General features: G+C 43.8%; 1 protein-coding gene across 1 annotated transcript in view; it reads left to right on the plus strand.

The window, feature by feature from the left end:
* The window catches only part of ADCY1 (adenylate cyclase 1 (brain)), a 461,486-nt gene that overhangs the window by 373,024 nt on the left and 74,129 nt on the right, over positions 1–14,333 (plus strand). The window contains exons 15-19 of the mRNA XM_006902175.1: positions 3,678–3,794; positions 5,501–5,647; positions 6,259–6,357; positions 8,283–8,397; positions 10,583–10,707. Coding sequence (XP_006902237.1) covers positions 3,678–3,794; positions 5,501–5,647; positions 6,259–6,357; positions 8,283–8,397; positions 10,583–10,707 — 603 coding nt within the window. The remainder of the gene's footprint in view (positions 1–3,677; positions 3,795–5,500; positions 5,648–6,258; positions 6,358–8,282; positions 8,398–10,582; positions 10,708–14,333) is intronic.

Consider the following 14,333-nt stretch of genomic DNA (forward strand, 5'->3'; position numbering starts at 1 on the left):
GAGTCCAAAAACATTGAGTGCTGACATTTTTCTTTTGACCAGTGTCTCTTAAGTTTAGTTGTACTGTCTCCAAGGGAAGTTGACGTGTCCTGTAGAACTCCTGTGTAGATTATGTTTTCCTCAGGCCCGCCGGGTTTTGCTGGTTCTCACCTGGAAGACACCTCCTTCTGCTGTTATCCGAGGTGACCTTGCCCAGTGACGCCTCCTGCCCTCCCTCTCTGGCCGAGTTTTGCTGGGTCTGACCTGGAAGACGCCTCCTTTTCCCTTTTTGTCTCTAGTTAGGTTCATTCCTAAGTATTTCAATTTGGGGTTGACTATGGTAAATGGTATTGCTTTCTTAGTTTCCTTATCTGTTTTCTTTGTTACTGTAGAGGATTCCACTGACTTTCATGTATTGATCTTGTATCCTGCCACTCTACTATATTTATTTTCTGTTGTTATTGTTGTTGTTAAGTTGCATCGAGTCATAGACGACTCATAGCAACCCTATGAACGAAAGACCTGAAAACTTGTATGACTTTCATTGTTTCTCCAAGTTCATAGAGTTTCCAGAGGCAAGCTATTTTGGAAGTGGATGCCACTCCTGGATGCCACTCTTGCTTCCAAGCTCGTTTTAATTGGGGAGCTCCACCAAACACTGTCCACCGTGGGTAACCATTATCGCATTTGATACATCAGTGTCACAGTGTTTAGCATTCTAGCAACCATGAGTTACCTCTGTACAGAAAATGGACAGACCAGTGCTTTACCACTTTGAAGAATGTTTGACCAAAAACAGTTAAAATGAGGCCCGAGGGCTGTAGATTAAAATCACCCACCTTTGCCTTGGTAGCATAACTTTCTAGCTACTAGGCCAAAAGAGCTCTCTTGTTGTCGTTGTTGTTATTGTTAAGTGCCATCAAACAGTAGACAACTCATAGTGACCCTATGAATGAAAGACATGAACACATAGCTCTAAGAATTTTTTTGTTGAGCCCTTGGGGTTTTCTGTGTATATTATGTTTTTTGCATACAGTGAGTTTCCCATCTCTTTGCTGATCTGGATGCCTTTTATTTCCTTCTCTTGCATTACGTTAGCAACTCCTTATAATACAATATTGAATAGGAGTGATGATAGTGGACATCCCTCTCTGGTCCCTGTTCTCAAGGAGAATGCTTTTAGCTAGATCACATGGTTCTTATTATCTGTTTTGTTAATGTGATGAATAACACTGGTTGTTTTTCTTATGTTAAACCATCCTTGCATGCCTGTTATAAATTCCACTTGGTCATGATGAATTTTTTTTAATAGGCTGTTAAATTCTATTGGCCAGTATTTTGTTAAGGATTTTTTGATCTATATTTATGTGTCGAATCTGAGACTGGTTACACATGGTGGACAGTGTTTGGTGGAGCTCCCTGATTAAAACAAGCTTGGAAGCAGGAGTGGCATCCACTATTGAAATAGCTTGCCTCTGGAAACCCTATGAACCTGGAGAAAGGAGGGAAGTTATACAAGTGTTCAGGTCTTTTGTTCATAGGGTTATGATCAGTCACCTATGACTCGATGGCACTTAACAACAGAACAACAACATTTATGAGAGATATTGTTTTGTAGTTTTCTTTCTTTGTAATGTCTTTGCCTGGTTTTGGTATTAGGGTTATGCTTGCTTCATACAATGACTCTCTTCCAGTGGATTTTCAGAGGCAAGACGGGAAATTATATGGGAGGAGATTGTCCATCTTTTTGCTGTGGAGCAGCTGGTGGATTCAAAGCGCATACCTTTAGGTTGACAGTGTAGTTCCTTATCACTAGGCCACCAGACAACCCTTACTACCTTTGTTCTCCCAGAAAACATCTAGAAGACAACGTAGGAACCTGACACTCAGGCCCTGCTGGCCAGATCTCACTGCCTTCTTGTAGCTCTTTCTAAAAATCAACCACTGAAAACACAGCTTCTCAGTAACTGGAAGCTCTGTCTGTCTTCCGTAATCTCAGCTTCTTATTTTAACTGGTAGCATCTATACATAAAATCTGTATTGTTAGGTGACACCGAGTTGACTACAACTCATAACAACCCTATGAACAAGGGATCTAAGTCTTTCCCTAACCTATACCATCCTCATGATCTCTGATATCTTTGAGCCCATTGTTATAGTTAATGTGTCAGTCTATCTTGCTGAGAATCTCTCTCTAGTTCTCTGACCTTTTACTTTTCCTAGCATGATGCCTTTTTCCAAGTACTGGACCCTCCTATAACATGTCCAAAGTATGTGAGACAAAATTTCATCTTACTTGACTCTAAAGAGCACCTTGGTTGTACTTCATCCAAGGCAAACTTGATTTTTCTCTTGACAGCCTACAATATAATCAATACTATTCTCCAACACCACAACTCAAAGTTGTCTATTCTTTTGTTATTCTTATTCATTATCCAACTTTTAAATAGATAGAAAGTGACTGAAAACTATGGCTTGGATCAAGTGCACCTTCATCAGTAAACTGGCGTCCTTGCCCATTAAAATTTTGGAAAAGTCTTTGACAGTAGATTTTTCCAGTGCAACACATCTTTTAATTTCTTGACCGTTGATACCAAAGATGTTGATTCTTGGATCAAAGTAACATGAAATTGTTAACAACTTCAATTTTTTTCTCCACCTATCATGATGCTGTCTATTGGCCCAGTGATGAGGATTTTTGTTTTCTTGGTATTGAGATGTAATCCTTATTGAAGGCTGTAGTCTTTGATGTTCTGCAGCAAGAGTTTCAAGTCCTCTTAAGTTTCAGCAAGCAAGGTTGTGTTATTATAACAAATTAAGGCTAACATTGAGAATAGTGGCAGTACATGAATGCACATATTTGGCCAATTTTTCTGAGATAGGAATTGTAACCATAACAATACCAGAAGTAGTCTGTATTTTCTGAGGCTTCTATGTGGCACATCCTATTTATGTCCCCAGGCCCTATGTGGCAGATCTGGGTCATAAGCCAATATGTATGCACTTATGAGCTTAGTGTTTCAGCCTCTTCTGTAGCACACTCAGGCATAGCACAGTGACATCCATCCCACACTTCTGTCCAGGTCACATCTATCCCAAGCTATGAGGTAGATGTGTTAACACAGAACTACCATCCAATCCTGGCTGTTGACCTAACTCCCCCCCACCCCTTTGCTTAAATCTTATCGTAAGCCTTCAGACCTGTGTCTTTATGCTCTAAGACCCTGTGCCATTCTACTCATTGTTTTCTCCTCTGAGAGAGAAGTGAGCTCCTACAGGGGAGTAGGAAGATATTCTGGAAGAAATCAGGATCCTTAGGGAAGTTCTAGCCTACATAACATCTGGCATTCCAAGGCAGGCAGAAGGCAACCCCAATTATCTGAAGGCCTGATGTAGCCTCAACAGGAGGAACAAGCCAGAAAGAGCTCCTGTGCAGACTTTCTCCATCAGGGGAGTGTAGGGCAGACCCTGTGGAAGGTGAAAAAGCCCGTGTCTTTACTTTGAGAGTTCTGCTAGTCAAGGTAGTATGTTGTCTTAGAAATCCATGAGTCCTCTGACTTCTATGACATGATCTTAATGCTCTGTCTGGTGGGGGTTTAGAGGCCTACATAGACCATTGTGCTCTAAGAGTTGAGTCTGAAGGATTTGAATGAAGGATGGTGGGTGAAGAGCTAACTGAGGGTCACTGTCTTTCTCAGGCAGAAGAGGAGCGTGATGACATGGAGAGAGTCAAACTGGAAAACAAGAGGATCCTCTTCAATCTCTTGCCAGCCCACGTAGCCCAGCACTTCCTCATGTCAAATCCCAGGAACATGGTGAGTGCTGGCCTCGGCTCCTGCCCCAAGCTCTGGCATAAGAGTCACATCAAGTGCTGCTTCTTTGAGTGGCGGCAGAGCTGTGGTTGGAAGGCCAGTATGCAGTTTCTCTTGTAGCTTCTCTCTGCTGCACCTTGGTAAGCTGGCTCTCTCTGAACCTTCAATTGCTCATGGTTGAGCGTATTCCTATCCTTTCCTGGGCTTCTTGCTGGTTTGGAAGGGCAGGGCTGAGCTGGGCAAGAAGGACACTCCCAGGAGGTGAGATTGACAGCAATGGAACTAATTGTATCTCATCTTTGAGTACATAGGAGAAAAAGCAATATTTATCATCCTCTGAGGAAGGAAATGCATTTTGATAAACCATAGCTGTGTATAGAATAAGTACTTTACTTCAAAAGTCTGAATACAGAGTTGAATTTCTCTTCTCCTGTAGATAATTTTTGCAAAAGTGTACCTTAAACAGTAGCATTACCTAGGCGTGTAATGATTTGCTGGCACATCATCTCCCAGTGTTTTATATAGTAACTTCGTAGCCTTCTACTATTGCAGCAAAGAGCTGCTGCTGACTGTGGTACAAAGAAGATGCTGAAATAACTGATATAAACACAAAAAGATTTAGATCCTATTTTATGTCCTTAAAGACACAAATGAAAACCCTAACCCTCAGCTTAAACTACTTTGGACTTACCTATTTCTCAGATCAAATATTTAACTTAGTCGCACTTCAGGACATGCAGAACTTTTCTAACATCACATCTGTTCCCACTGCCACCCCCTTACTTGCTAGGTACAGGACAGTAGAGGGCCTTTGTGGTCACAGCTGAGTTTTGTTCCACAGTTGTTGACTGTGTAACACGGAGCAAGTTGTAGAACCTCTCAGAACCAACTCTTTATCTATGAAATGGAGTTATAACTCCTCCTGTAGCAATGTGTGATAGTGCCAGTGTCCTAGGGGAAAAGACCCCAGATCCAAACATTCTACGGAGACCATTCTATGAAGCCTTAAACAGGACAAAGACAGGCACATAGGGTGGAGGCAGGGAACCACAAGCATGTGCCTGTGCAGAGGTCGATAATATCCACTGGCTCGTAGCCATGAGGTTCATTATATATGACTGGGACAAAGATAATCATGACTGGTGGCATGTCACAGACAGGACTATAGAGGTAAGGGAAGAACCATCATTGGAATCAATACAAGAGCACAGGCTGAAAAGCTTCCAAGGTCAGTTCTAAGGATCTGATGCCTTGGCTAAGTGAGAAGTTGTGACCATGTGGTCCTGAGCCACAGCTACAGGTGCCATAAGACAGTGCCAGGACCCTAACTTCTAGATAAAAGGCCACTATGTTTTGGTGAATCTTTAAGAACTTGCCAAGTAAGTTCACTAGCAGCTTGAGTAAGCCTACAGGCAAACTACCATCTCTCTGAGCTTACCCCTGACTTATCTAAATATTGCCTTATAACAATCTTATTGCTAATTTAATGGTCCAAAATCAGGGGGGAATAAAAAAGATCTCAAATGGCATCTGAATATATGTCAGCAGTCAATACTCAAAGTGCAGCCAGGGCTCCACAGGTCTGAGAATTCCAGCTCTGGTGCATGGTGAGAGCTTCTGGGGGCTTGGTGGTAAGTGATCCTCTTTCTTGGCTGGCCCTCCTGTCTGCAGTTGCTGATGGCACTTACTCCATTGTTTGACCCATCCAGGACCTCTACTACCAGTCGTACTCACAAGTTGGTGTCATGTTTGCTTCCATTCCCAATTTCAATGACTTCTACATTGAACTAGATGGCAACAACATGGGGGTAGAATGCCTGCGCCTCCTGAACGAGATTATCGCAGACGTCGATGAGGTAATGTCCACACTCCCTTGTCCCAAATCTCGTTTGCTCCTAAGTTATCTGTCTATGGGACCTGTGTAAGTTAAGTAGATGCTCTTTTACCTGAAAGAGTCTTGTATGTATCTGGAAAGATAGAATCCGCTTTCTAGGTGGGATTAGGGAGAGTGCATAGTGGGAATACCGCCCTTCTGTCTTTGAAGAACCACACTAATCCTGACAAGCAGCCATTATTTGCCTTACAAGGTGGGAGGAAGCCTTCAAATGCTCAGCTACATGCTGAGGCTCCTCTGCCTTCTGGTGATCACACATAGAATAGTGAAAGTCTACGTTGCCATCAGCTGACTTGGCCTGGGATGCTTTGGGTCTTGTCAGCCCTGGCTTCATTTGTGACAGGATCATAGATATTCCCTGAAAAATCTCTAGTGCATCTGTAAAAAAGCAGGCTATCTGTGCCAAGTCTGTGCCTTTCGGTTCAATACTAAACTCATCCAGTGCCCCAAAACAGAAGAGGATTGCTTTTCAAGATGTACTTGTCCCTCTGTTATTGCTCATTGGTGGCTTGAAACTGTGGTGACTGTCTAAAATGTTATGTAATGTTGAACAGTTTTATGTTTTAAACAAAGCTCATGGAGAAAGACTTTTATAAGGACTTAGAGAAGATAAAGACGATTGGGAGCACGTACATGGCGGCTGTGGGACTGGTGCCCACAACAGAGGCCAAGGTGAGTGCTGTGGGACAGCCTGAGTGCTGAGTTCTGGTTCTCAGTTTTTTCTGTTATGTGACATCATACCCTATCTCTCCATTTCACCTCCAGGCCTGAGTCTGCTTCCTGGATGAGTTAGGGAGGGACTTGCTGTTTGGGGGGCGCTTTCTTCAGGTCTTCTGCTACAGAAACTCAGCCCAGATGTCAATCACAGAAAACTTCCTTTGACCCCTATCCTTCAGCTCTTGCTTGTGGGTTCTCATTATCTATACACAGGACACACACACACACCCCCCAACATCCATCTGAGCTCAGTGTCCTTTGAGTTTCTACAGTGTGCTTCCAGACCTAACAACTTGGCTGGCACAAACACAGCTGGGTGAGGAGGGCAACCGAACAGACAGATTTGAGAATACCTATCTCCAGTCACACTGCCCACTCGCGCCCCCGGCCTCTGGCCCTGCCCCTGCCCACTGAGCAGCCCTCTTTCTTTGCTCATAGTTTCTAGTTTTAGCACTACTTAATACAGCGCTGGCAGTTCAGGATTTGGCATTCCGAGCAGGTGAGCAGCACAGGTGATGGCTTCACAGGAGAGGGGCCATGTCTCTCCCACTTCTTCTAAGTCAGCTGTTAGGCAATGAGACCCTTTGATAGGCTTTAAGTCAGTGCCTTTCCTGTGGGGCCCTGCTTTGTGCACAATTACATGGGGGACGGAGCACATCCCCTTCTCTTGCAGAATCACCCTGTCTCTAAGGTTCAGTCACCTTAGTTGCTCATCCTCAGATGTTGGCGGCTTGGCTTACACTTGGCTTCTAAGCGACAACAGGCCATCTACCAGGTGCACAGATCATGGGCTGTGGGCACAGAGACTCTACTCACACAAATCATAGGGGGCTTCATATAAGTGTTGGGGAGTATGCAGTGACCGTAAGAGTCCCAAAAATGTGCCAAATGACAGCCAGCTTGGGTGGCTCAGTGCAGGCCCAGCAGGCAAGAGGGGTGGATATGGGGAAGGCAGCAGTCCAGGCCCTCAGTCCCAGCTTCCACCAGGTCCCACCCACCACAAGGTCCCAATTACCACCAGGTCCCAGTTGCTACCTGGCCTCAGCCACCATGAGCACCATTGTAATAAAATACCACAAATGGAGGAGGAATTATCACAACAGACATTTAGTGTATTGGAGATGTAGAGACCAGGAATCCAAGATTCAGTTGGTCAGGATGACCTATCTCTGGAGGCTGAAGGGAAGAGTCTTTTCACTTGTTTTGACACTAGAGAGGCCTGTTCTAGGGCAGCACTCCTGGAAGGTGAGCCCTCACCTCTGCCCTGTGTGCACTTGCACTCCTAGCTCAGATATAGAGCAGGCAACTAAGTTGTTTATTGAGATCTCTCATCTTCCACTCAAGGCAGCCCCTCACATATCTCTGAGGACTCTTCCCGTGAGTGTAGTATGAGAACCTGGTGGAGAATATGTGATCATTCCAATTTGGAAGACTAGCAAACTTTCCCCAAAGGAGACCAACCATAAAATGATCATCTTATTTTTAAAATAAAGAATTATACAACTTTTACCAGAGGAGAGAAGGACTTGTTAACCCCTCTGTCTTCTCCTCCTGCCCCAAGACAAATCTCAGCCTGAAGGCTGCTCTTCAGGCACGCCCTGGCCCATGTATCATCCCCTTGTGCTGTGGCCTAGGGACAACTGTGCACCCAGAGCAAACTCGAGCCTCCTGGCCTGGACTGCCACCTACCCTGGCCACTCCAGTCCATCCGAGGATGGGATATGCATAAGGAGGGGTGGGGTGCACCCAGGGCAAGCTTGAGCCTTCAGATCTGCTCCTCATCTGGATGGTCACAGGGACCCTGGGCCTCATGGTGAAAAACCATCCCCAGAGGATCTCTTGTTGTCTCCAGATCTAAACATCTAATCTGTTCCATTCAGGCTAAGAAGTCCATCACCTCCCACCTCAGTATACTTGCAGACTTTGCCATCGAGATGTTTGATGTCCTGGATGAAATAAACTATCAGTCTTACAATGACTTTGTCCTCCGTGTGGGTAAGATATGGTTCTGACCTTTCTGGCACCTTATCTCCCCACCCATCACCCAAGTTTAAGCTCTTAAAGTCCAGGTAGGACCAAAAGGAGCAAGGCCATGGCAGGAAGAGAGAGGAGTGGTGTCCTGAGGAAAAAGTGGATGTAGCAACAAGACCTCAAAGGTCGTTTCTCCTCTGAAACTCAGTGTGTAAAGGAAGATACTTTGGCACCATGAGACCAGTTAGAAATCTCCAAGGCTTCTCAGACACTTTAGGTGCACCCCTGATTGCGTCTTGACTGGAGAAGATCGTTCTTCCCTGAATGCAGCTGCAGGCATCAAGACATAGAAGTAGTGGGCAGTCTCAGAAGAGACAGAGGCAAGGGGGGTGGGCACAGCTGTGTGGGCTTGGGCTCTTTTCCTTTCCTGCAAAATAAAGAGGGAAATTATGGCAAGAAGCTGGGCTGCAATCCCAAAGACACAGGGTTCAAATCCACCAGTTGTTCCATGGGAGAAGGATGAGCAATCTCCTCTTGTGCAAGTAACTGCCTCTGAAAACCCACTGGAGGGTCAGCTGTGGTTCAATTCTGGCTCAATTGTACTCAACAACAGCAACAGTTCCTTTATAGCTTTTGAAAAACTGTATACAAATAGTTCCTAAAACACTAGCTATATATTTACCTTTCTTCTGGGCTGCAGAAAATATATCAGAAAAAAAATCAAAACTGCTAGCTAAAGCAAGAGAGCTCTCTGGTGATCTAGTAAGGGCTTGCACTGCTAACCCAATGACACCCAGTTTTAATCCACCAGCTGCTCCAAGAGAAGAAGCTAGGCAATTCTCTCCCATGTGATTTATTGCCTCTGAAAACCCACTGGAGGGTCAGGTAAAATGGTATATACCAACAACAATTTAAAAAACAATTAAACTAGAGATTAATGAAGCATTTCCCCACCTTTGTCATAGAATTCAAACATCTAGTGACTGTAAAACAAAACAACAAACCACAAAACACTTAGAACCCCTAGTAGCAAACCCATAGCTGCAGATAGGAGTTGTTCCAGTTCAAATCATTGAGAACTTCTATGCTCCTTAGAAGGATGTGCTGCCTGAAGGCAATGCCCAGTGCCTCACTTCCAAAGTGCTGCCCCTTTGGCCCAGGGCCCTGACCAACAGATGTCCTAATCTGATTAGATAAGGTCCAGCAGGGCCTTATATACCAGTTGCAGCTAAATTGATGACCATTCATGATGACTGCATGTATGCCTCATAGGAGTATCAATGACTGCTGATTTGAAAGCAGACCTTTGGACCTTTCTTCTGGAGTGCCTCCCAGTGGCCTAAAGGTTCCTCCAGCTTTCTGGTTAGCAGCCAAGTATGTTAGCAGTCTCAGAGACATCCCTTTGACACAGTCCTATGTGTTACAGGCTTTCATATATCTCATTCAAAGCTATAGCAATCAAAGCCTAAAGAGGCCAGTACTTTGTTGAAGGTCACCAAGGTGAACTTGGGTCCACATGATGGTATCTAGTACTGTAGGATAGCTGTCCAGACCCCTGCCCTAGAGATATGACTAAAGAATCAGTAGCCACAACTATTCTGAAATTGTTGTTGTGTATCATTTAGTCGGAACTGACCCATAGCTGACCCTCAAATGATTTTTTTAGAGGCAATAAATCACATGAGAGGAGATTACCCATCTTTCTTCCATGGAACAACTGGTGGATTCAAACTGCATATGTTTGGGATGATAGCACAGCTTCTTAAGAGTAGGCTATGAGAACTTCTGGTATTGAGAAGGTTCTGAAATTGAAGTGATGTACAATTGTTGTCATTCATATTGGGTGATCGACACTTCTGAGGACCTGCAAGGACAGGACTGAACTCCAAGACTGAGTTGGGGAGTTCTTGGAGTCAGGCCTTGTTTCAAGATTAGGAATACTCTCCAGCAGTCAGCCTGCCCCACAGCAGTATTTCTAATAATGGGAGAGAAAACTCTAATGAGCTATGGGCCTGCAGAGGTCTAGCTTCATGTAGTGCTGTGGATGTCCATACTACAGAAGGAGGGCTAGATAAGCTAGCTGCCTCACCTCAGGGCCTTGGAATAGTACTTTATCCCCTAGAGAATAGTGTCTAGGGCTGGGTGCCCTGGGTTTGTGATATTGCAAGCTCCATATTCTTAGCTAACACACTCCACTGTCACTCTGCAGGTATCAACGTTGGCCCTGTGGTGGCTGGGGTGATTGGAGCTCGGAGGCCTCAGTATGACATCTGGGGCAACACAGTCAATGTGGCCAGCCGCATGGATAGCACCGGAGTCCAGGGCAAGATTCAGGTCAGTTCAACCAGAGAGCTTGAAGGCAGAGGTGCCCTTTTCACAGATGAACATGGTGAAGCCCAAGAGGTAAACTGGCATACCTACAATCACAAGGCCAGTGAGGAGTAGGCAGCTCTAACTGCATCTCTACTACATGTCCTTGCCCAGGCAGGCTTGGGAGACTTTCAGGTGTTTATCTGAGTGGACCTACTATGAGAGTGGGGCATAATGTAGTTTGCTGTTTGATTGATCATTCCATATGAGTAGCTGTGGTTTTGGGACTGGCCTATGAGTGACATGTGTACATTTGTTGTCTCTGTGACCCCAGATTTGCCCACTTAATGTGTACATTATTGGGGTGGGGGGAGATCATCACGGCCTAGGGATGTCCTGGAGACAACTCATGTATTTTGGTGCAGGATAGGACAGGGTTCCAATCTGTTTTCCATAGGGTCCTTTGCCTACTCAATGGCACTTAATGGCAGTATGTTAGTGAGCAGTATGCATAGCAGGGTCCTGACCCCTGCTCCGTCATACTCCCTATCGTTCTCAGTGCCTTCTGGTCAGCTTCCTAGCTGCTGTAGGAGAGTGGGCTTCCTTCATAGTTTCCATTATGATTCCAAGGTGGAGAAGGTGGTGGGCAGATGCCACAGAAAGCCTTGGGCCATGCCCCTGTGCTTGCCGAGGCCTGGCAGAGACAAGGGAAAGGAGACATAAGGATTGGATTTATCCATGAAAGGCCATTATTTGGTCTAAAAGGGCCACTTATAAAGGTCAATGGTTTGGAAAATGTGCCTAGAGCCCCAGGTCCTTATCAGTCTACTTGTATACCAGAATCAGGGTCTGTTTGTCTAATCACAAGCCCCTGATAAATGAGACACAAGTAAAGTCTTCTCCACAACTTCCAGGTTGTGTGACGTTTCAGGGAGAAAAAGCCTGGAAAAGATCTCAAACAGCCAAGGGCCTTCATCCTGCCTTGACCACGTACCCCTATGCCCTCGACTAGGAACTGTTCCTTCTTTGTCACTAGTGTTTTCTGCAAGCTAGTTCAGCGCCAACTTTTCCAACATTGAAAACATTTCGGCCTCCCTCATCATGTTTCCAGATCCCAACGTTTGTTTCTTTCCATGCCTCAGTGTCTACAGGTTCTTATGCTGAGAATGCTGAGAACTTCCCATTCATTTGCCTTCTGAATCTGATTTCTTTTGCAAAAATCCCAACATACGTTTCTGATCTTAGACATACTCTCAAGTCCTGTGCCTCTCTGTCTTTCAGCGACATAGCACTTATAGTTACAGTGAGGCCACACACTACTACAGAACTTAGCTCCATCCACTGATTCCATTTGGGCTGATTGCTTTCTCAGGGCCTGTCCCTGCCATGTCCTATCTGTCACGGTTGTGGCATGAAATAGAGAAAAGTTTGAAATTGTCAAGGATTCATTTTGCTTGGATGCATAATCAGCAGTCATGGAAACAACAGTTAAGAAATAAATTACATTGTTTTTTGCACTTTGTAAGTAAACTATTATAAAATAATTTAAAAAAAAAAGTCAGTTACCTGGAATTTTCCGCAAAACCAGGACCCTAAACCTCTAAATTAAGAAATCAAATCCCTTAATACTTTTTATAGTAGATAGATACATATTTCTTCTTGGGTTGTTACAAATATATCTATGATTTAAAGAAAAAAGAAATCAAATGACATATTATACTGGAAAAATTTGCTGTCAGTGGCTTCTTTAAAGTACTAAATGGAAAAGTTGCCACTTTAAAGATTAAGGCATGCCTGATATAAACCATGATATTTCTTTCTTTTTCTTTTTTTATTAACTCATGATATTTCAATTGCTTCAAATGCATATGAAGAGTTGGAAAATGAACAATGAAGACTGAATTGGGCTTGATGATTTGAATTGTTATTGGCTTAGAGTACTGAATATAGCATAGGCTGCTGAAAGAACAAATACATCTATCTGGAGATAGTGCAGCCAGAATGCTTCTTAGCAGCTAGGATGGCAAAAATTTACTTACATGCTTTGACCCTGTTTTTAAAAGATATCACACAGGGTAGAGCGCAAAGTCAGTGGAAAATGTACGGTTGCTTACACACAGCAACACTTGTGAGGGTGGCACAAGACCAGGTGATGTTCTGTACTTTAGACTTAGCTACTATGAATTGGAACAAGAGAAAGATAGGCAGTCTCCTCACATGCAATTTATAGCCTCTGCACATGTGCTGAAGGGTGGCTAAGAAATAAATCAATGTTTTGAACTCACTGGAAATGAGAGTGAGTTTTATGACTCATAAACAGGTGGATCATGCCTGACGTGTGTATTATTCATTAATTTTCACAACATATGAGTGTTCTAATTAATTACTATTCTGGTTGTTCTGCTTCCTTTAGTCAATTTTTCCTGACCCCCTACCCCCACCCTACCCTTCACTTTTCTTTTTTGTCATGTATGAAAGTATCGGTGAGGGTTTTTTTTAAGTAAATTTTTCTTTTTTGCTGGTTAATTTACAAAGTTCATATACATAATTTTTCATACCTACCACTGAACATACTGAGTCACTGTATCAAAAGGAATTGGCAGACACAGAAGAATTTCATGAAATAACATATGAGCAAGAGCTTATGGAGATGAAGGAAGAAGTTCAAGCTGCTTTGAAGGAATTAGCAAAAAAAATAAGGCACCAGGAACAGATGATATACCAATTGACATATTTCAACTAAGAGGTGCTACCCTGGATGTGCTCACCAAGTTGTGCCAAGAAATCAGGAGAACACCACTTGGCCAACCGACTGGAAGAGATCTTTATTTGTTCCCATTTCAAAGAAGGGCGACCTAACAGAGTGTGCAAATTATAGAACAATATCGCTGATATCATATGCAAGCAAGATTCTGCTGAAGATTATCAATAAATGACTTGAACCATGCAGTGTTTCCTTGCTTTGTTCTGAGAACCTGACGACTGACCCCAGGTCCAAGTATAGGTTTCACATTAGCAAGATCAAGTGTTCTGGGATTACCATTCTTCTCAGAGTCAGCCACAGTTTGTTGTGATCCACACAGTCAAACACCTTTGCATAATCAATGAAACACAGACAGACATTCCTCCGGTATTCCCTGCTTTCAGCCAAGATCCATCTAACATTAGCTACAATATCCCTACTACCATGACCCCCTTCTAAACTAAGCCTGGGCTTCTGGCAGTTCTCTGCTGATGTGCTGTTCCAGTCATTTATTGATAATCTTCAGCAGAATGAAACTGGAGATTGCCTTTTCCATCTCATTGAAGAATGGGATTGGTATTTGTATTGGGATTGCATTAAATGTGTAAATTGCCTTTAGTAGTATTGCCATTTTCACAATATTGAGTCTTCCTATCCTTGAGCAAGGGATATTCTTTCACTTCTCCAGGTCTCTTTTTGTTTCTTGCAGTAATGTTTTGTGAGAAGGGTTATCCTGGTGGAGGGTGGAGCTTGGTAGTAAGTGGGTCAAGGCACTGGGCTAAGAGGGGGGTCAACACTTTAACTAACGCTTACCCCCACAATAAGGGATTTATCTTTAACTGCTCCACAAATTGCTGTCTGTCAGATACTCCTCTAAATCTGAACATTCAGACCAAGACAGACTAGG

This window comes from Elephantulus edwardii, unplaced genomic scaffold (assembly GCF_000299155.1).
Source record: "Elephantulus edwardii isolate Elephantulus edwardi_28Jun2011 unplaced genomic scaffold, EleEdw1.0 scaffold00376, whole genome shotgun sequence".
NCBI lineage: Eukaryota > Metazoa > Chordata > Mammalia > Macroscelidea > Macroscelididae > Elephantulus > Elephantulus edwardii.